This window comes from Hippocampus comes, unplaced genomic scaffold, assembly GCF_001891065.2.
Source record: "Hippocampus comes isolate QL1 unplaced genomic scaffold, H_comes_QL1_v1.1 scaffold174, whole genome shotgun sequence".
In the NCBI taxonomy this organism is placed as follows: domain Eukaryota; kingdom Metazoa; phylum Chordata; class Actinopteri; order Syngnathiformes; family Syngnathidae; genus Hippocampus; species Hippocampus comes.
Genome location: NW_017805983.1, coordinates 531,450 through 551,100, shown reverse-complemented (window position 1 = coordinate 551,100; position 19,651 = coordinate 531,450). Strand labels below are relative to the sequence as shown.

Here is a 19,651-nt window from a genome sequence, read left to right as displayed (position 1 = left end):
TATATATATATATAAAAATTGAGAGTTTACTTGTACAGCATTTTCATGTTCGGTCTTGCTACTTACGCTGCATGTCTTCATCCGCATACTTAATATTATTTTGTCATAAATTTATGATTATTGGAAGCAAAATGCGCTTCAAACATGAATGTAGCCGCATGATTAATTTTTGACTCACTTCCAAATATGGCAGGTAATTGCTGGGCTGAATCACAAGCCACTGGCAGTGATGAGCTAATGTCTGTGTGATGACTTCATCCAGGAAGTCCAAATATGCTTAGGAGGAGAGCAATATAGGTTTCCCCCCCTCTGGGGGATACACAACAGGATGCTCCTCTCGCTCTCTTTTGCCCGCTCTCTCTTGCCTCCTTCTCAAGTGATGACTGAGCTGGAGAGGACAGAAAAGCTGAATGATCCCCATGCCATGAATGGGCCTCAGTGCCGCCTGACAGCCAGTCCGAATGCTTTTACGGCTGAAAATATGGATTTGCGGGATGTATCGGCACGCACGCACGCACGCAAGCCATTGATGAGCAACAGCCACAACGGGCCCCCAACATGAACGAAACAGAAAAATACAAGAGTTTGAGAAAAGGAAATCAATGCCTACCTTAGTAGGGACCTGACGAGGAGTCACAGGACACACTTTCTGCAGGAACATCATGATCGTAGGTCATTCCCATCCTTTGCCAGTGCCATCGGTGAATTGCACATGAAACAAAATTTGAATGATTAAAAAGAAGACATATCACAATAGCTCTGATTGAAAAACGGATCAATGCTTAGGGTGCAGTGTACACTTACACAAAAAGATGTCATATTATTAACACGCACATAGAAACAAAAATACTGTATATATATTATTTTTTCTTCATTTTTCACTCCACCCTGTGCGATCAACTTGGGACCAGTCCGTGCCCAACCGGTTGATCACGATCGATTAGTTGGGCGCCCCTGATTTAGAATATGTATAAAGGGCCAGTATTTGTAAGGGACTTACATGCATCGTAGTCAAATCTTTTGGCTTTCATTTGCGCCTTCATTTCCAGCCAGTCATCCTATTTTTAACATGTTCTGGACTTGTGGAATTCCCTGTTGTCACATCGAACCCATGTCCAGTTCATTCGCTGTCATCCAGTGAGCGAGGGGGTGTTGGGATGCAACATTTGCCGGTATTGTTCTGTCTTGTCTTATCCCGGGAGCTGTTTGGCTGGAGATTGTGGGGGTGAATGCAGGGAAGAATGAAGGAGGGACTTACTGGCAAATAAGATGCTGGAGTTTGGTATTCTGCGCTGGCTTTCAGACAAAAAAATAAATCTCTCTCCCTCCCTCTCATAGGCAAGAAATACAGGGACCTTTGGGGGTTCTCGGGATTCAAGAGAACATCCACCCAGCATTCGGATTAACCTGTCCTTGAACGAGTCAGACCGCAATAGCATCTTAAACTGTTCTTTAGGGGTCACTTGGGGCCAATTGAATTGAACTCAAAAAGGAGCACCCATCAAACAAAAACAAACAGCGTTACTAGTCTGCAACGCTGCCTGCTTCCCATCACCGAGTGGGAAAGATTTACGGGCGAAGGAGGGGACGAGGAAGTGAAAGAAAAGGCAGCGGGTTGTGTGTGCGTGAGTGTGTAGGTGTCTCCATGGTGATGTGTCTCTGCTCAGCGTGAGAATGGGGGTCCTTTGCCGGTTGCCATGACGACCCCGTCGACTGTTGATTGGCTCGAGAGCCGGTGCCAGGTCAGAGGTCACCGAGGTGTCTTTGTGCTCCTGTCATCCGGAACTGTGTGCGCAGCAGATGTGTTTTTGTAAGCCGAAGAAGAATGCTGGCAATCAAAAGGAACACAAAAACACTTCTTACCTTCGTTTCCAATCGACTCTTTTGTACCCTTGATCTCCTCAATCTTGTTCGTCAATAATAGCGGCGTGGAAATGGCCCCGACCCTTCTTTTACTCTCTATGTCGCTCTTGTTTCTCCGCAGGAAAGTTCAAATTGTTGGATGAAGACAGAGACATCAGGGATCCCGTCCAGTATTTCTCCAGCGTGGAGGAGGTCGCCGGAGTGTTCCCCGACCGAGTCTTTGTCATGGAAACAATCACTTTCAGCATCAAGGTTCATGCCTCGTTGCCCCTCTTGAGGAATGCGCAGACTTAACTACACTTTCGACATTATGGGCACTCACTGACCAAAACATTTGCTATGCACGCACAACTAGACTAGAATGGCGTTCAGTCGAGCGCGGACCTCTGCCCAAGTGAATAATTGTGAACAGGATCGCAACCAAATTCGAACCATCCACCCTCGGAATATGCCAGGTCCATCCCTACAGTTATTCACTGACAAGTGTCAAAGGAGAAACGATTGCAGACAAAAATTCCGATCGGGCCGGTGACTGTATGTACGGAAGGCTGCTTACATTCTTTTGATGGCCTTTATGTCATGCACGTGTGCATTTGCGCAGGTGGTTTCGGGGGAGTTCAGCGAGGACAGCGAGCCCTACAGCTTCACTCTGCAGGCTGGAGATGAGCTGTCGCTCATGGGGAAGGCCGAGCTTCTATGCGCCACGCCAACCAAGGAAAAGACGGGGCTGAGCGCACTGTTGAGGCGCCTGGGAAAGACTCCCCGAAGTAAGAAGGGACGCACCGAAGCATTCAGTCACCACTGGTGTTATCGAAGAACGTTCCGTTCCATTGACTTCGACTTCAGCGTACCTGCCCAAAACGGCGACACACGGGGCAATTATTGGCACGCGTGCACATACCCCAGTTAAATTGCAGATTGCCATCGACTGAGTTATCTTTTCTTTGCGGATAGGTAAAACTCCCTGCCTGGTGTGTATGAACCATCGCACCAATCAGAGCCTCAGCTTGCCTTTTGCCTGCCGCGGACGCTTTTGCACACGCTCCCCTTTGGAGCAAGGCATGCTGGGCGGAGAGCACACGGTGCGCAGCATCATCGAGCGGGTGCGCCTCCCCGTCAACGTGTCCGTGCCATCGCGGCCGCCGCAAAACCCCTACGACCGCCACGCGGTACGAGAAGGCCACCGCTTCAAGCTGCTCAACATCGTCAGCAAGACGGTGGTGCTCTGTATGGTCCTTCGCCGACAGGAAGTGTCGCCCTCCCACTTCCTGCTGCTACGCTGCATGCCCCGGTTCAACGTGGCCGACGCCTCCGCGCACGCGGCGGCCGTGGAGAGCCTGCTTTTGCGCTACGCCTTCGACCCCGACGCCTACTCTCGAGCTGTGAGGGAAACCCGTCCCGAGTTGGAGTGTATGACGGAGGAGTGCGTGAGCCCGCGACGCTCGCGCACGTGTGTGTCGGCGCAGGACTCGTTGGCGCCGGCCCTGCAACGGCTGTCAATGTGCAGCTACGGGGGCGGGGTCTCGGACAGCCTATCGGAGCGCTGCGGGGACTCTCTTGGGGTCCGGCTTGGGGAGGGACCAGGTGAGAAGAGAGAGTATGTGACCCCTGAGTGGACCGAGGCTGAAATGAGGACCGCTGAGGAGATACCTTACGAGGAACTTTGGACCAGTCAGAATGCGGACGGCCTTGGAAAGGAACCAAACCTCATTTCCTTCCATTCCTCCTCCTCAATGGATGGGTCTCTGGGCACCGTGGTGACAACAGTGACCGCTCCACCGCCAGTACCGCCAAAATCTGATGCTGTGAGTTCCTCCTCAACACGTGCTTCAGTTTGAAGCAGCATCCGCTTCTTAAGAGTGAGGATGCCGCTCATGAATTATTAGCGATTTTAAACCTCACTTACACAAATAAAACACTCCCGGACAGCTTGCCGTACGCGCAAAACACATCAATGTTTTAAAAACGAATGCAGTGTTATTTCTCGATGCACGCCAGGGTTAGAAGAGTTTCATTACAGTTCCTTTTTATTTCGTTTTGCCTTTTTGATTTGTTAGTTTTTATTTTTGGGGAAATGCTTCGGTTTAGTGCCATTTTTATTAGTTTTAGTATTAGTTTTAATTAATATATGTCTCGTGAAAGATTTTAAAAAAAGGTAAAGGGTCACTAAGTATTATGCAATAAAGTAAACGGCAATATCAAAATAATGCAGGATACGAATTGATAAAGCCAAAAACGGAAGACATGTTTGCTATGATACTTTGATTAAGGTAAGATGTCGTTTGCTAGTTAACTCGAGCACAGTGACCCCCTTTTGTTTATCCACATAAGACTTGTATTCTTTGATTTCAATTGCCCACTTTCAATCATGGCCCCTGACAACAGAATTGTAAATGTCGTGTGGGAGCCGCCATCTGTATTATAGCCTGACTCACACTGTGTTACTCATTGCCTGAAATTTAGTCTGCCAAGCTTTGCGTGCAGACGTGTGTGTGGATCGAGCATAGTTAAGAATTTTGTCGAAAGTGTAAAGGTCACACAAGTTTGACATTTACCAACCAGAACACAAGGCAACAGTACACTCTCACTCACTCACTCACTCACTCACTCACTCACTCACTCACTCACTCACTCACACACACACACACACACACACACACACACACACACACGCACACGCACACACACACACATACTGCGCCTGCTGTGGTTCTCATTTCTCTGCGCGTGTATGTGTGTGTAGGTGAGAGAGGAGTGTCGCTACTTGATTGCTCCTCCAGTCCCTCCTCGTGGCTCTAAAGTGGGCTCCATCTCCAGCTCGGCTCCCAGCCCTCCTGTCCCCCCTCGCTTCACCAAGGCCTCCACTTGCTCCAGACCTCATCTTTCCTTCTACTCCTCAGGACTGCAGGACAGGTACAGTCACCTTCCTTTTGGAATTACTGGAGAGCGTTTCAATCAGTGGGAACAAATCATCATCATCATCATCAGTTCTGTTTATTCCTAAAGTATGTCATGGGGAAAGTCCTTGGAAAACTACCTCCAATTAAAGTCTTTTATGGAATCAGTTCTTTGATTCATGCTGACTGACGTCCGGCGCTTATGTGAGTTTTCTCTGTTGGGTTGCAGCTGCTCGCCCTCTCCAGATACTTCCCTGTACTGTTACCCTTGTTCCTGGACCGACTGTCCCGCGCCCAACCCCACCAATCCGGAGCCAGTCTCGACCATCCCCACTGACAATGCAACCAACCCTCAGACGGCACAGGCCACCTGGGCCGAGCCGTGGATGGACTGCTTCGGCGCCGGGCCTCGACTGAGACCTCCGCCGCCGCAAAGTCGCTTTGCGCCTTTCGGTGCTTTGAACCCTTTCAACCGCCAGTCGCCTTGCCCGTCGCCTGAGCTGGCGGACAGTCCGGAATCTTCCAGAGGCGCGGAGGGAGGCGGGACAAGTGCAGGCGCGACCGAAGGCTCGGCCGCGCCCGCTGACTCGACCTGGCGCCCCCCAGCCGACTTGTCCGCGCTGTCATTGGAGGAAGTGTCGGCCTGTCTGCGCTTCATCGGCCTGTCGGAGGCCGCGGTGGCCATATTCCAGAGGGAGCGAATCGACGGGAGCCTCTTAGTTCAACTGACTGAGGACATCCTGTCACATGACTTTCACCTGAGCCGACTCCACGTCACGAAGATCACCCAATTCATACAAGGGTGGAGGCCCAAGATCTAACACCCGCACCAATTCCCTGTCGACCAATCCAAATCACTGCAACAAGTGTGACATCATATGGTATCAGTTAGGTACGAATAACCCTCCACAATAAAAACATAGAAATCGCATATCAACCTGAACCAAACTATACGACTTGGTGCAAGCGGGGTGAGAATGTGCCTTCTTAGCCATCGTTAATGTGCCTTCTACTATGACCAAGTGAGACTTGAATGAAACCTCTCCTACCAACTCTGCAGCAGACACATCATTGGCTGTGGCATGCAGACCCGTTCCTGAATCCCTTATTGGAACTGGTTTACTAACAAATAGCAATGACATACGGTCAAATATGCACAATGTCAGAAGATGCCAAAAGACGTAGACACACATGCGGGCAGTGCATAAAGAATGTGTGAAAAGTTACATGGCATATTGGATCCTTCCATACACAATGCTGGTAACAAATGAAGTTATCTTGACCCACAGTAGAGGATCTTGACGCCATTCAAGTGGCCAAAAGTAATTTACAGCCTCCTTTTTCAGACAATTAGAATCCTTCAAAATAGCTTCGAGGTTTTGTGCCCATCTATTGAAAGATAATTAGAAGCCATCTACAATTCATAAAATCAATACATTTGCAGTATTCTCTGATGGGCGGCATTTTTTTCTGGGGGGGGGGGCACTGTAGGTTTTTTTTTTTAATTTTTTTTTTAACATTCCCTCTTTGGATAACACACACTGTTGTTCTGTTTGTAGTCGTGTGTGAATGTTCACTGCCTCAAAAATAGAGTTTCTAAAATGTACCTCAGATTAATTTGAAACGCTTCATGTAGTCATGCAAACAATGAATTAAATCATGCTTGGTTACAATGCATGTCCACGTTCAGATTTCATTTTGAACACACTTTGAATAGGTGTTATTTTATGATTACTGATAATTGTGGGGGAATTTTATGCACCTGCTTCAAGTAAATTCTCTCTTATATAATTGCGTTAGTCACGGTTCAGTTTCATTTGGAATAGAGAGAATACAAATACTTCAAGACCAAAAAAGAGCCCAAGTTTTTTTAATTCAGCACCTGTCTTTGTTACTTGAACATTCTCAAGCTGCAACTACAGTCCGGTCAAATGTACAAACTTCTACACGATTACATCAATTATCATGATTAGAGAATAGATTCAGTCCAAGAGATGCTTATTAAAACTGACCCACATTTATGACCAAGGATGGTGGGATCAATTATGGAACTTCTTGCTCGAGTCTTTAGCGTGGTCAAGTAAGAGCTGGCACGGTGTGAACTGGTTTCCGTACACTTCCTCAAAACGCTTCATGGTGCTGACTAGACGCTCTGCGCCAAGTGAGTCCACAAACCTGAACGGACCTTAATGCACACCGCAGCAAAGATGAGCCATCAGTATTGATTTTAAGTGGTTCAATACAAGCACACCGGTCAATTGTAGACTGAGTGAGAGGGGATGCTCCTAACCCCCCGGTTGAAACTCATTTCTTTGGATAATGACGTGAATCTGTTTGTGCAACTTACCACCCAGGCAGGGAGGAAAGCCAAGTCCAAACACAGCCCCGATGTCTCCCTCTACTGGATTTGTCAGGATTCCTTCCTGAAGACACAACACGGCCTCGTTCACAAAGCGAGACACGAGCCGGTACTGGATGTCAGAGTCCGAAGAACTGCAACAAACAAAACAAACAAGGTGACTTTTGGAGACCTTAAACTGAGAGGCGCGACGACATAGCAAACGCAAACCACAGCCTTACACGGAGGGAGGGGCACTGAGTTTGTATCTTTTGAGAATTGCTTCAGCATCGGAATTCACGCTCTTGTCTTTTTTTCCTTTGCCATAGATGAAACAGCCCTTTCCCGACTTACGACCTAAAATAAAAACACTGTGAGCACACAAAAAGACAGCGATAAAGCATTGTCATGTTCTCATTGCGCTTTTTAAAGCCTCTTTCTCATTGGTATTGCATTAAAGTAGGACGGAGAGCCACACTGTATTGAAAAATGCGAGCAAAATTTAGAGAATCAAGTATTTGTGGGGAAACATTTGTAATATTCTGAGCAATGTCCCTACTGAGGATTAGGGCGGGAAAACGGACAGATGAAAAGGTCACCTTTGAAGCCTTTCTCTACCATGGTCTTCAGAACCTCCACATTTCCACCTCCAAAGCGAGAGCCAAAAGCTTTGCCAAGATCCTACAATCAAATACATCCAGTACATCATTCCCGAGAGGAGGTATCATACCAACTCTTTTCTGAGCGTGGACTTCCCTGAGAGCACGGCGTTCAAATGACACAACTCTGGCATTAAACATCTCATACGGATGAAGGTACCTCAGCCACATGAGCTGCCACGTCAATACCAACTTCATCAGCAAGCGTCGCCGCGCCGACTGGAAAACCAAAGCTGGTTGTCAAGTTGTCAAGCTTCTTTGGATCCACGCCCTCCTGCGGTACACACAAATAAAGGTCACTGTTGAGTGGCTGTTTTAGTATACAATGAGGAAATGTGTTGTGTCCATTTGTTTATGATGGGGTTGCCAAATCTGTGGAAAACCTTCGATTACCTGAAGCACCCTGACAGCTTCTGCCAGCATGGGAGCCAAGCAGCGAGTGGTGTAAAAACCAGGACCATCCGATATTCCAGAAAAGACACACACACACACACACACTTAAACCAAGAGTCTTACAAATGCTATTGATGCTGTTGACAACTATAGGAATATCCCACCCACGCTGTGGCAACACAAGTATTGTACAGCTCGGTTTAGAGAAGATAATCTGCTCTTACCCCGACAACAATGACGATCTTGCCCTGTCTGAGGCCCACACTCACAGCTGAGGCCAGCGTGTCCTTGGACGTTTTATCTGTGGTGATGATCTCCAGCAGCTGCATCTTGTCCACTGGTGAGAAGTAGTGCATGCCAATCACCTGCGCATCACATCATCGTATTAAGTGTCAGCAGCAGAACTACAGACACACAGCTCGCCAAAAAAAAGCCATTTTTAAGAAATAATACAACAGTGAACAACAACACCTCGGGTTATTTTGAAGAGCCTCTGATGTAAATACCATTGGACATGTGTAAAAATGGAAACATACAGTTTGGAGAATGTGCCCTTCCAATCTGAGAAGGTTGAAAGCGCCTCGGTACAAAATATGTGTCGGGTCATGCTAAAAGTCTCATTGAATGTGACACAAATTGTTTGAATGCCGTGTTTGTCTATTATGACAGAAAGTGTCTTCTCACCTTTTCGGGCCGTTTGCTTGCAGCAGCAATATCCTTAATGGGCAGTGCTGAAGTGTTGGAGGCAAACACGCAGTGAGGAGGGATCACCTGTGCACAGATGTGAGAAAACTAGCAGGGAGAAATGTTACACTGAGGAGTGGTGTGATCAGGATATACTTACTGCTTCCATCTCCTTGAGGACTTTGTGTTTCACGTTGATATCCTCAAACACGGCCTCGATCACCATGTCGGCGGACGAGAAGCGCGTGAGGTCTAACTGGGCGGAGAGGTTGGACAGCGTAGCGTCGCGCTCAAAAGAGGACAGTGCCTTCTTCTTTACCTTCGTGTTGAGACTGACGATAACATACCAAGGTGAATCCCCTTCCTTTCTTGTTGCAAATTAGGACGGGAATGTACAACGGTTTGTATATATTACCTGTTGTAGACCTGTTCTTCTCCTCGGCTGATGCCTTCGACTGTGGCGTCCTTCAGTATGGTGTTGAGTCCTTTGTCGATGGATACCTGAGCAATACCCGCACCCATTAGCCCTGCACCCAGGATTGCAAGAGTCCTGGAAGACAGAGCAGACGGCAATTGTCAGCGGGACAGCATCGACCGGGGAGCACACGTCATTGGGTACACCTGCAAAATCTCATGAACGCCACCAGATGCTGTTGATGGCTCAATCTGCAAAGCTGGATCAAATATGCTGGATGGCTCTTACTTGACTTCTCTTTCCGGGTTCCCATATCGGTTCTTCTTACAAGTCACTTGACCGTGATAAAGGCCGATCAAAGCTTTGGACTCTGACGTCACAGCCAGTTTGCCAAAGTTCTGTGCGAGAGCCAAAAGTAGAAGAGAAGAGTTCAGAATACATTCTGAAGAGGTTCTCAAGCTCTTTATGGTCTTCCTTCAGAAACCAGGCGCCTCTCCGGTGGAAACATTGTGAATCTCTCTCTCTCTCTTTCCCCAGGGAAGCAGACACTCAATTTATATTTAAGAGGACGTGCCTTTTTGATACATTTATATTTAGGACTGACTGTTATGGGCCTAGACTGCTCAGGGACGTCCCATGATGCAATCAGCTCCTCTCTTTCCATCTCACCATTCGGATAGATTTCAACAACACAACTGCATCTTCTCCCGACTGCAGTATTTTACTTTTTTCTCCACTCTTCTCTAAATGTAGTGGCTTTATTTCTAATTCTATACGATATCACATCTAACCTCATTGCTTTGCCCAAAAAATATCATTTGTGAAACAATAAAAACAGTAAACACACCTCAGCTTCCGCCTGATAGCCTGCTTCTCTTCCCTGCTCCACTCCAGTCTTGATCGACTACTCGTATGTAAAGTCACACACACACGCACGCACGCACGCACGCACACACACGCGCGCACACACACACACACACACACACACACACACACACACACACACACACACACACACACACACGGAGTCATTAAATCCTGTCTTTGAATCCTACTGCTGATTGCCACATTCTGTCTGCATTGACTACCTCAATGATTTTGACAGGCGCGGGGTAGAGTCCTTGAGTCTGTTTCTGAACCTTCTCGCTGACAGTCCTGTAGATTGTCTTCTTGACAGGGCCGAGACCCATCACTGTGTCCTGTAGCTCTAGACACCAACACAAAGTTAATGTGAACGGGGACCATTGCGCTATTGATAGTTTATTTATGTTTCTTTGCATTCGCCGCCACCCCACAATGAATTTGGTGATCGTTCTCAACAGTGAGCCGATTCAGTTTGGCTGAATAACAGTAAGCAAACCGCTGTTATGTTCCAGAGAGATTTGGACGACCGCGATATCACTTACTTTGCATGACACTTTTCTCTTTTGAAAGGGGAACCGTGTTATTGGCGATGCCTTTGGCCACGCCTACTGCCACTTCCTCCAAGTACTCAATCGTTCTCTCCTCCGCCGGCTTCAAACCAGGACCTGGTTGGACACAGTCCGTCCAGTGTCATTACATCGAAAGGGAGGTATAATTTCAGTACCTGGATAAAGCAAACTCTTGACACGAGCATGATTACGTAAGTTGTAATGGAAAAGAACATGATGCAGAAAGCTGCAGGGACATGAATGGAATAAAGGCAACTCATAAATACGAGGGACGGAAATTTGGCATTCATGACTGTTGATTTTTCCAGCGTGGCAATAAAATGTACATGTTGAAAAAAATGTCATGCCGAGCACATACCCAGAGGGTCCACAAGCTGGTGCACTAGGCCCATTTTCTTCGCTTTATCAGCACGGATATTCCTGCCTGTCAGCATCATGTCAAATGCTCCACACAGACCCACCTACACGTACGCACGCACGCACGCACACAAAGACATATTTCATGTACTGTCAACTAAAATGCCCCTTAAGAGGCTTGACCTTAAAATACTGGAGTGTAATTCATTTGCCACTAGCACAACAATGCGGCAGAGCTTATGAGCCTTTCATAATGACCGATTAACATGAGTGTGTGTGTGTTTGTATACCATTTGCGGTAGTCTCTGGGTACCGCCCGCTCCAGGCAGCAGTCCAAGCAAGACCTCTGGTGTGCCCAGTATTGTTTTCCGACTTTTGGTAGCGATTATATACTGGCAGGATATGGCAAACTACGCAGAGGTCACAAAAAGGTTAGAGGGTTCACTTTAAACATAGATTCCCAATTTATTCTTTATTCTAATCTATTTTAGACATATGAGCGCGCACACACACATACACACGCAAACAAACACCTCGAGGCCTCCACCCAAACAGGAGCCATTGATGGCGGCAACAATGGGGATGGGAGATTTCTCAATCCTCTCGAACATCTTCTGACCTTCCCGAGAGAGACGGGTAACCTCCTCCCGACTCTTGCAGGCCTGGATCATACTGAGAAGAAAGCAAAGGACAATGCTGTGGAATCCGTAAAGACAAATGCCTTTAAAATATTTTTCTTTTTTCAATTTTGCATCCAAGGAAGACAACCAATGCATAACAGTGGACAGAAGGTTGTTTTTATGCGATAGGCCCTGCTACAAAAGTCCCATAAGCAAAAACTGTATGTGCAATCCAGATACATTAATTTGCACTAGTGTCAGTGCACATGCACGGTGTCTGAGATTTGTAGTTTGGAAAGTACAAAATGTGCATCTTACTTGATGTCTGCCCCAGCAATAAAGCAGCCAGGCTTGCTGGAGATAAGAACAGCACTTTTCACAGCTCCGTTCGACCAGATCTCACTCATCACTTCTGTCAGCTCAGACTGCATCTGCACAGACAGTGTGTTCACCTGCACAAACACATGAATAATCATGTCATATACAGTACCTCACCACAAGGCTGAGTCGGGGAAAAAAGAAGGCTGTCACAATCCTTTTGCCATGTGTCTCATTCGTAAACACAGACTTACCTTGGATGCTGGATCGTTGAATCTGATAACCGCAACATCATCCTTGAGCTCGTAGCTGACGTGTGTCCGTGCTTGATGGAGAAAATAGTAAAATAGGAGATGGTCAGATATATGTCTATACGTTTTGAATTGTTAGTATCTACAACTTCAACACCTGTCCCATGAGGATATAAGAGTCACAAATTCTGAACAATGTCCTTGCGCAAGGACAAAACCGGATAGCTACCTGCCAGCGAGGAGGACACAGAGATGCACCGTCTTGCATAGCCTATGAAACAAGAGACAGATTATGAAATTTAAGCTACATTGCCCATATATTGTGTCACTGGTAAACCACACTAATGCATACATTTAACAGTACGGACTCTAATCATACCGTGTTGTATTATTTTTTTCACATCCTTGTAAATCAAACCTCTGTGTATTGTGCTTCTCGTCTACTACCACTTTGTCCTTGCACAGCCTACAGTTCGAGTTTTTTTGTGTGTGTGTGTGTGTGTGTGTGTGTGTGTGTGTGTGTGTGTAAGATTGTGTTTGGTTTTCTGACGTCAATATTTTTCCCATTATTGCAAATTAATATTGGCTCCAGATATAATTAATCATCCCTGAAAAAAAACATATTCCAAACCATACATGACAATAACTACTACAGATGTCTTTAACTCGTTTTCTTTTATGCCTCTAATTGTAGACTGTTGTTTTGATTTGTATTTTGTTTTAATTGCAATTACAATTATGTTGACATCCGAGTAGAAGGTAAAATAAGAATTCCTTTGCACTGTGCAGGTGAAAGCATATTTCACTGCTGTTCACAATAATCATAAAAAACACTTTGAACCTTGTTTGTGATATTTCAAGCATTTTTTGTGGGGGAATAAATCGTCAAATCAAAGCACACAATATGAACTGTGCACGTATATGTGCAGGTACGTTTGTAAAAGAGTTTTAGCCACTATAGCACCACCATGCGTAATCTCTAATTATTGTTGCTCTGATCTCGGCGAAGGTTAACCTCAGCTCGCTCAATGAAACTTTAAATTCAGGGATGGTCAGAATTTTAAGTAGTAGATTATTATGTGTGTTTGTGTCACGTACCTGGCAAGAGGAAGAACTTTCTGGTAGGAAACCTAGAGAATGAGCTGGCAAAAAGCGTAGCAGCCATGTCTTCTTGTGGAAACTGAGAAAAGATTTTCGAACTGAAGAGGGCGCAAGAGATTTTGGAGAGTCAAGTGACTTTAGGACTATGAGTAGCTAAATAAATCGCCATGCTATAAATATTCCTTAGTCAAAACAATAATTACTAATTTTAGGGTAAATAATATTAAGTTTGTATGTGAAATATTAATTTTGCAGTATAAATCCTGAAAAATTATATACGGTCCATCTTGTCATTTCGAACCATTAACTTGTTCTGGCAAATTTTTGGTCAGCTAATAGAAACTTGGGTCCTAGAAACTGAAAGGGGGTTTGTAGTCATCTGTGCTGTGCACGGCTAAGCCTTTGACAGGGAAGCGTTCAAGCAATACACACCTGAAGTACTGTACAGGTAAAAACGTTGCCTCATTTTAATTAAAGTAACTGATTTTACAAACTATTTCAAGCATGCTGTGATCGCCCAAAAAGAATTTGAAAAAATTTAAGGGAAACTTGGCGATGAAAGAATGCAGCGCCGCCAGGAAGCTAACAGTCCCATGCTCAACACAGTGCTGTAACACAAAACGAAATGTTTCAATTGCGTGTTTGTAGATATTCGGTTTAAACAAAGGTAGATGCACAATCAGCCTTGAAATTACTTTTGAGCCCATTTTGGTCTTGACGCTCTCCAGTTAGCAAATCTAGGTGAAGGGTCATAGACGGGGTGAGGAGGGGTGGGTTGACTGAGTGACCGTCAATTAAATGTCATTTAAACGACATAGTATTGCTTTGCTGTCTGTGCCGGCATTTAAACCTTTTAGATTAGATTAGATTAAACTTCATTTGTTACCTAGTAGTAAGGCGTTCTGGTGTGGAACCAGTCCAATGGAACATCACACTGTGTTTTGCAGAACGTTATGGCTTCCATGCTCTTGAAGTCGATGCGGCGCTCCCCTGTCAGCTCCTCTTGGGCTATGCAGTATGGTAAGCCATCAACATCTGGTCTAATTGCTTAAGTCTTCCAAAAACTGTACATCACAGAGGGTGACCCGCCAAATGGAGGGTCTATTTCAAGCGCTGCTGTGCCTATTTTTATTCAAACTATTTAAATCATAAGTGCTGATTTTGCGGAATGTCTTTTGTGTTTCAGCCGCACGATCCCTTAGCATGACGACTCAGCTACAGGCTCAAGGTGCAGACCCCCACTGTTTGCGTGAACACAAGCATGAGGCTAATGACTATCAGCGTATTAATCTGCAGTTGTTTTTGTTCCAGCTCAGACAAAAAGCAAGAAGACACTGACCCGTCCTGGCGTAAAGAACATAGTACTAGTCGAAGGAGTACGAACCCCCTTCCTAATGTCTGGAACTACGTACGTATTTGTTTAGTGTCCTCTTCATCTGCACAGGCTTTTTCAGGGAAGCTTATCCATTTTAACAATTAAAATGTGACCTACGTTGACAGTTTTAATGAGAAAACGGACCTCAGTAGCTTAATGTTGATTTTGCTTTGTTTATAGCTATGCTGACCTGATGCCCCATGACTTGGCCAGAGCAGCTCTACAGTAAGTGTATGTCCATTTTCCATCACTAATCCTTTTATTCACGCTAATATTTTTTTCCCTTTCTTTTTTTATGTAGAGGTCTCCTGCACAAAACAGGCCTGCCCAAAGATGCTGTGGACTACATCATTTATGGAACCGTCATTCAGGAGGTTAAGACAAGCAATGTTGCAAGAGAGGTATTTTAAACACTCATTTTAACTTAAAATATGTAAAGTAGTGCACCGGGATTGGTGATGATCATCATGCCTCACTGTTTTCTCAGGCGGCGCTGGGTGCAGGCTTCTCCGACAGGATCCCTGCTCACACAGTCACCATGGCCTGCATCTCCTCCAACCAGGCCATGACGTCAGGTAAAGCAGAGCCTCTATGACCTACAGTGTCATTGTCAGGTTTTTCCACGGGTGCTTAAAGTCTTAACAAGTGTCATCATGTTTTGGATAGGATAGTTGCAACGTGCCAATACTAGTATTTCTTTGCACAACAAGCAAGATTTGATTTTTGCTGATTGAAATGTGGTCCTGCACTGTGACCCAAAATGACATTAGACAGTACAGTGTAAGTTAATCATTTAGTTTGCTCCGAGCAAACTAATAAACCTGATTCAGTTTGTTTTGCCTGCCTGATTTCTGTTTCTTTCCCCCGCTCTTAATAGCGGTAGGCCTAATTGCTGCCGGGCAGTGTGATGCCATAGTGGCAGGTGGAGTCGAGTTCATGTCGGACGTTCCTATCCGTCACAGCCGCAAGATGAGGAAGACGATGCTGTCGCTCAACAAGGCAAAGACCCTCGGCCAGAGGCTCAGTTTGATCGGCAGCATCCGTCTGGCGCACCTCTCGCCAGAAGTATGTATTCACAGTATTGTTAATAAGTAAGGGTGCACCGAAATGTGTTCTATGCGGATCAGTTGTAAACATATGAAATGTCTGTGGCATTGCCAAAAATCACATCCATAAATAATGCCGCACCTTTTCCTTCACGTACCTGAAGCTGCCCGCCGTTGCAGAGTTCTCCACAGCCGAAACAATGGGGCACAGTGCTGATCGCCTGGCCGCTGCGTTTGGCGTTTCCAGAGTGGAGCAGGATGACTTTGCTCTGCGATCACACACATTTGCCAAAAAAGCTCAGGATGCAGGTTTGCTCGAGGATGTCATCTCCTTTAAAGTGCCAGGTAAATATTTCTTCACGTGTATTTTATAATAAACCTCAGTAGATATGAAAGACCGGTGTGCAATGAACCCGCACCTCTTTGTGGTATATTTATTTATTACTTATCCTGTTTGCTAAAAAAAAAAACTTGCCTATTAACTTTTTAGGCCGTGATATTGTTTCCAAGGACAACGGCATTCGTCCATCCTCCAAGGAGCAGATGGCCAAACTGAAACCAGCCTTTGTTAAGCCTCACGGCACCGTCACCGCCGCCAACTCCTCCTTTTTGGTCATTCAGCATTTACAGCTTCTTTGCCTCTTGTTTGTTTTCCCTTACCAACCTGGGTTATACTTGTTCATGCTTTCAGACTGACGGTGCCTCTGCTGTGCTCATCATGTCCGAAGAGAAAGCTTTGGCTATGGGCTACAAGCCGAAAGCCTACCTGAGGTAACTACACAGCTGACATTTCACCCCAAATAACACTTGATTGATGATTCTTTCTATTCCTCGTGACAGAGATTTTGTCTTCGTGTCTCAGGACCCCAAAGATCAGCTACTCCTGGGGTGAGTCACCCCCAGGTTCCTTACCCTGATAGTTTTTTTTTTTTCTCAGATATATTTCTGTTTATAAGTATTCCTTTCCCAAAACCATATTTTAGTTGACGATTCTATTATCTGACTCTTTCAGGCCAACGTACGCGACACCCAAAGCCTTAGAACGTGCTGGCTTGACCATGAATGACATTGATGTGTTTGAGTTCCACGAGGCGTTTGCAGTAAGTTATCGCAAGCCGTTTGGGAAAAGGTTACGCAAGAGTTGTGTGCCGAGTACGGCGGTAAGTGAGCGCAGCTGATGTTTTGCCTATCTCTGTGCTTTCCAGGGTCAGATTATGGCAAATCTGAAGGCTATGGACTCTGATTGGTTTGCCCAGACGTACATGGGAAGAAAATCAAAGGTAAATGTACTTTTTAAAAAAAAAAAAAGTCTGAATCTGTCACTATCCATTTACTTACTGCAATCTCCACGAAATTCCTGAAAGGTGGGTACTCCCCCGATGGAGAAGTTCAATAACTGGGGAGGCTCTCTGTCCTTGGGTCATCCCTTCGGTGCCACCGGTTGCAGACTGGTAACCACGGTCGCACACAGACTGCAGAAAGAAGGAGGACAGTATGGACTTGTGGCAGCGTGTGCTGCCGGAGGACTGGTTAGTCATTTTCATAAACTTGACATTTTTTAAATTTTTTTTATTTTTTATTGTATTCATTTTTCTCCTGACACACGTCTGTTTTTCAGGGTCACGCCATGGTGATTGAAGCGTACCCCCAGTAAAAGCATGTAAATTATCGTCACGAACCAACAGCATCAGACTCCTCACAAGAGCAACACACACTCGCCTGCATTTTACTTCCGAGCCCAAGTGTATGGATTTGCACCGCTTTGCCTTGAATAGATGGGAGTCAATCTCAAGTGGGTGTGATTGTGTAAAATGGCTGTTTATGCATAGCAGTGAAATGGCGAGGAATGTTGCCTTTTGGTTTTAGGGAACGGGAGACGCATCATGTCAGCACTTTGAGCCCAATGTATCATGACAAAGTTAAGGCCTTCAGAAGAACTAAAATTATGCCGTTTGTACATTGTAGAATGTATTTTTTTTCTTATAAAATGTTGAAATTAAAGGTTGTGAGGACACAATGCTCATTTCGTTTTTTTTTGTTTTTTTTTGTAAATTTTACAGCTATACATTAGAACACCAAATAACAGTAACCATACATTTAATATAATGGATTGGAAATGATTATTAGGTTCAGGGGCAATTTTTTCATGTGTGTCTCAAAATAAATTAAAACTGCAAAAACTGAATTTTGTATTTCCTTTGGTTTTCTCTGCGATATTAACATTGATTTGTCGAACTGCAATCTTTGCGTGTCATAAATATGCAAAGATTCCAGAAATCAGGAAGGGGGGGCAAATACTTTTTCACGGCACTGTATAACATCAATCATGTGGAATATGAACACGTGATCAAGTAAATTCTTAATGAAAAATGGATTACGCCACTTCCCTTTTTACAATACATAGCACACATGCCCTGCCTCTCATTTTTTGTCTTTGCTGCTAATGATGATGGCCATGTTTTATTCAGCGGTAAGCTATAGCAAATACAAGAAACACATCAGCAAACAAAATTTGGGGGTGGTGTTTTTCCCCCCCTCCCAAAATCGGAATTCAGAATTGCCTTCTTATTTTGGGGGGGGTGGGGGGGGTATTTTCACGCAGGCCCCTGCATCAAGGTATGTCAGCACTGCAATATTAATTGATGGTGAATATTGCTGTCTGCCTCTTGACTGCATGACTGATGTTAATGAGCGTGAATATGGAAATGCAAGGGCGTGAATGGCAGTTGACTTAAAAAGTTGACTTTATAGAGAAGATATTTGGGGAGGACTGGGGGGGGGGTATGACTTTATAGAGAAGATATTTGGGGAGGAGTGGGGGGGGGGCTGAGCATCACCCGCTCAAGTGTTTGTCTAATTCACCTCGTATCGCTGCATTTATATCAACATTTCCTCGCTTTTTTACCTCACCCGCCAGGGAGCCTGCTCAACACACAGACAGCTCGTGTTGGAGGAGCCTTGTTAACATAACTTCAGTCAGACGCTTCCGTTTAAAATGTATTTAAAGATTTAATTCTTGCAGCTGAAGCCGCGCTTGACTCGAGAGTCGATTATGCAGCCGCGCCTGTCACCGGCTGCAGGCGCGGGGAATAAAACCAATGTTTTAGCGCCATGGCAAAACGCTGCTCAAATGTAAATAGCGGGGAGAGAGACAGGTGAGGTTTTGTGTTTTTAAAGCTTCAAAAAAAAAAAAAAGTGCCTCAGCCCTTCGAGACACCCAAGACACGCAGACACACGTCGACATGGCGGGCCGCCTCCCTGCCTCAACGGGCCTTTGATCACGCACAACCTTTTATGGGGGATGACTGGCGGAGGCATCCGCTGCTGTCACTACAAATCTGCACGTCTGGCTCGGCGAGCGCGCGGGGAGGATGCGGGACGAGCAGAGAGGAGTGGGACGTGGAAGGAGGGGGCGGCGGGTGGAGTCTGAGCTCTTTCATCTCATCCTCTCCGGCGCACGCGCACACCTGCTCAAGTGTGTTGCGGGGAGGCGCGTGCACACCTGCTCTGCGCGCGACGCTTGGAGTGTCGCTTGACACGGCGTGCCCGCGCATACTTTGATAAGCAGGGTACAGTGGTACAAGCTTAAGCAGGGGCGTAGAGTCGTTTGGGGGCCCACGACAAACATGGTCATGGAGTCATGGGCCCCCCACCCCACATCCACGTTTAGATTGATGTATTTGCCCAAGTAATTTAAATGAAACGTGAGTGCAGTTTTCTGGACAGCAGTGATTTTCGCTTGGGAACTCTCCCATGGATGCCATTTTTTTGTCTGCATGTTCGAGTAGTGAAACACTGACCTGAACTGAGGCCAGCAAGGTATGGAGTTCTTTGAATGTTGTTCTAGGTTCTTTTGCCCCCTCCTGGATGAGTCGCCGTCACACTCTTGGATTAATTTTAG

At 45.7% G+C, this 19,651-nt stretch overlaps 3 protein-coding genes across 4 annotated transcripts in view; 2 read left to right on the top strand and 1 right to left on the bottom strand.

Annotated features, from left to right (window-relative positions):
* Positions 1-6,437, top strand: part of gareml (GRB2 associated, regulator of MAPK1-like) — a 9,863-nt gene extending 3,426 nt beyond the window's left edge. Inside the window, exons 3-7 of the mRNA XM_019891065.1 lie at positions 1,985-2,115; positions 2,465-2,630; positions 2,818-3,668; positions 4,607-4,776; positions 4,990-6,437. Of these exons, the coding sequence (XP_019746624.1) occupies positions 1,985-2,115; positions 2,465-2,630; positions 2,818-3,668; positions 4,607-4,776; positions 4,990-5,581 (1,910 nt within the window). The 3' untranslated portion in view covers positions 5,582-6,437. The remainder of the gene's footprint in view (positions 1-1,984; positions 2,116-2,464; positions 2,631-2,817; positions 3,669-4,606; positions 4,777-4,989) is intronic.
* hadhaa (hydroxyacyl-CoA dehydrogenase trifunctional multienzyme complex subunit alpha a) lies at positions 3,618-13,441 on the bottom strand. Of its 2 annotated transcripts, none has more exons than XM_019891064.1 (21): positions 13,327-13,441; positions 12,458-12,499; positions 12,232-12,302; positions 11,978-12,111; positions 11,573-11,711; positions 11,330-11,449; positions 11,041-11,143; positions 10,656-10,778; positions 10,338-10,456; positions 10,097-10,153; positions 9,538-9,647; positions 9,250-9,384; positions 8,995-9,166; positions 8,835-8,921; positions 8,376-8,515; positions 8,151-8,220; positions 7,918-8,031; positions 7,698-7,779; positions 7,341-7,455; positions 7,108-7,253; positions 3,618-3,715 (listed from the first exon to the last, which is right to left on the bottom strand). In XM_019891064.1, the coding sequence occupies exons 1-21, from the start codon at positions 13,391-13,393 to the stop codon at positions 3,693-3,695; spliced, it is 2,169 nt and encodes a 722-aa protein (XP_019746623.1). In that variant the 5' UTR covers positions 13,394-13,441; the 3' UTR covers positions 3,618-3,692. The 2 variants fall into 2 exon arrangements, with proteins under 2 accessions (XP_019746623.1, XP_019746622.1); XM_019891063.1 differs by lacking the exon at positions 3,618-3,715 and adding an exon at positions 6,602-6,945 and having other exon boundaries at positions 13,327-13,440.
* A 229-nt stretch (positions 13,442-13,670) lies between these two features.
* hadhb (hydroxyacyl-CoA dehydrogenase trifunctional multienzyme complex subunit beta) lies at positions 13,671-17,767 on the top strand. The gene is made up of 16 exons (XM_019891682.1): positions 13,671-13,777; positions 14,277-14,349; positions 14,516-14,557; positions 14,641-14,737; positions 14,885-14,929; positions 15,006-15,105; positions 15,192-15,279; positions 15,582-15,769; positions 15,915-16,095; positions 16,241-16,362; positions 16,442-16,521; positions 16,591-16,638; positions 16,763-16,850; positions 16,956-17,030; positions 17,115-17,279; positions 17,369-17,767. Exons 2-16 carry the CDS (start codon positions 14,283-14,285, stop codon positions 17,402-17,404), a joined length of 1,422 nt encoding a protein of 473 aa, XP_019747241.1. The 5' UTR covers positions 13,671-13,777; positions 14,277-14,282; the 3' UTR covers positions 17,405-17,767.
* Positions 17,768-19,651: the final 1,884 nt, after the last annotated feature.

What these genes read in the sequence shown, in the direction of transcription:
- hadhaa (XM_019891063.1), bottom strand. Translation starts at nt 13,393, where the DNA reads ATGGCTGCTACGCTTTTTGCCAGCTCATTCTCTAGGTTTCCTACCAGA. An exon ending in GTTTGGGTGGAGGCCTCGAG is followed by an intron (nt 11,450 to 11,572) that starts GTGTTTGTTTGC and finishes ACCTCTGCGTAG; the next exon opens with TTTGCCATATCCTGCCAGTA. An exon ending in CTTTCCTCCCTGCCTGGGTG is followed by an intron (nt 6,946 to 7,107) that starts GTAAGTTGCACA and finishes GTGTGCATTAAG; the next exon opens with GTCCGTTCAGGTTTGTGGAC.
- hadhb (XM_019891682.1), top strand. Translation starts at nt 14,283, where the DNA reads ATGGCTTCCATGCTCTTGAAGTCGATGCGGCGCTCCCCTGTCAGCTCC. An exon ending in TTCCTAATGTCTGGAACTAC is followed by an intron (nt 14,738 to 14,884) that starts GTACGTATTTGT and finishes CTTTGTTTATAG; the next exon opens with CTATGCTGACCTGATGCCCC. An exon ending in TGGCGCACCTCTCGCCAGAA is followed by an intron (nt 15,770 to 15,914) that starts GTATGTATTCAC and finishes ACGTACCTGAAG; the next exon opens with CTGCCCGCCGTTGCAGAGTT.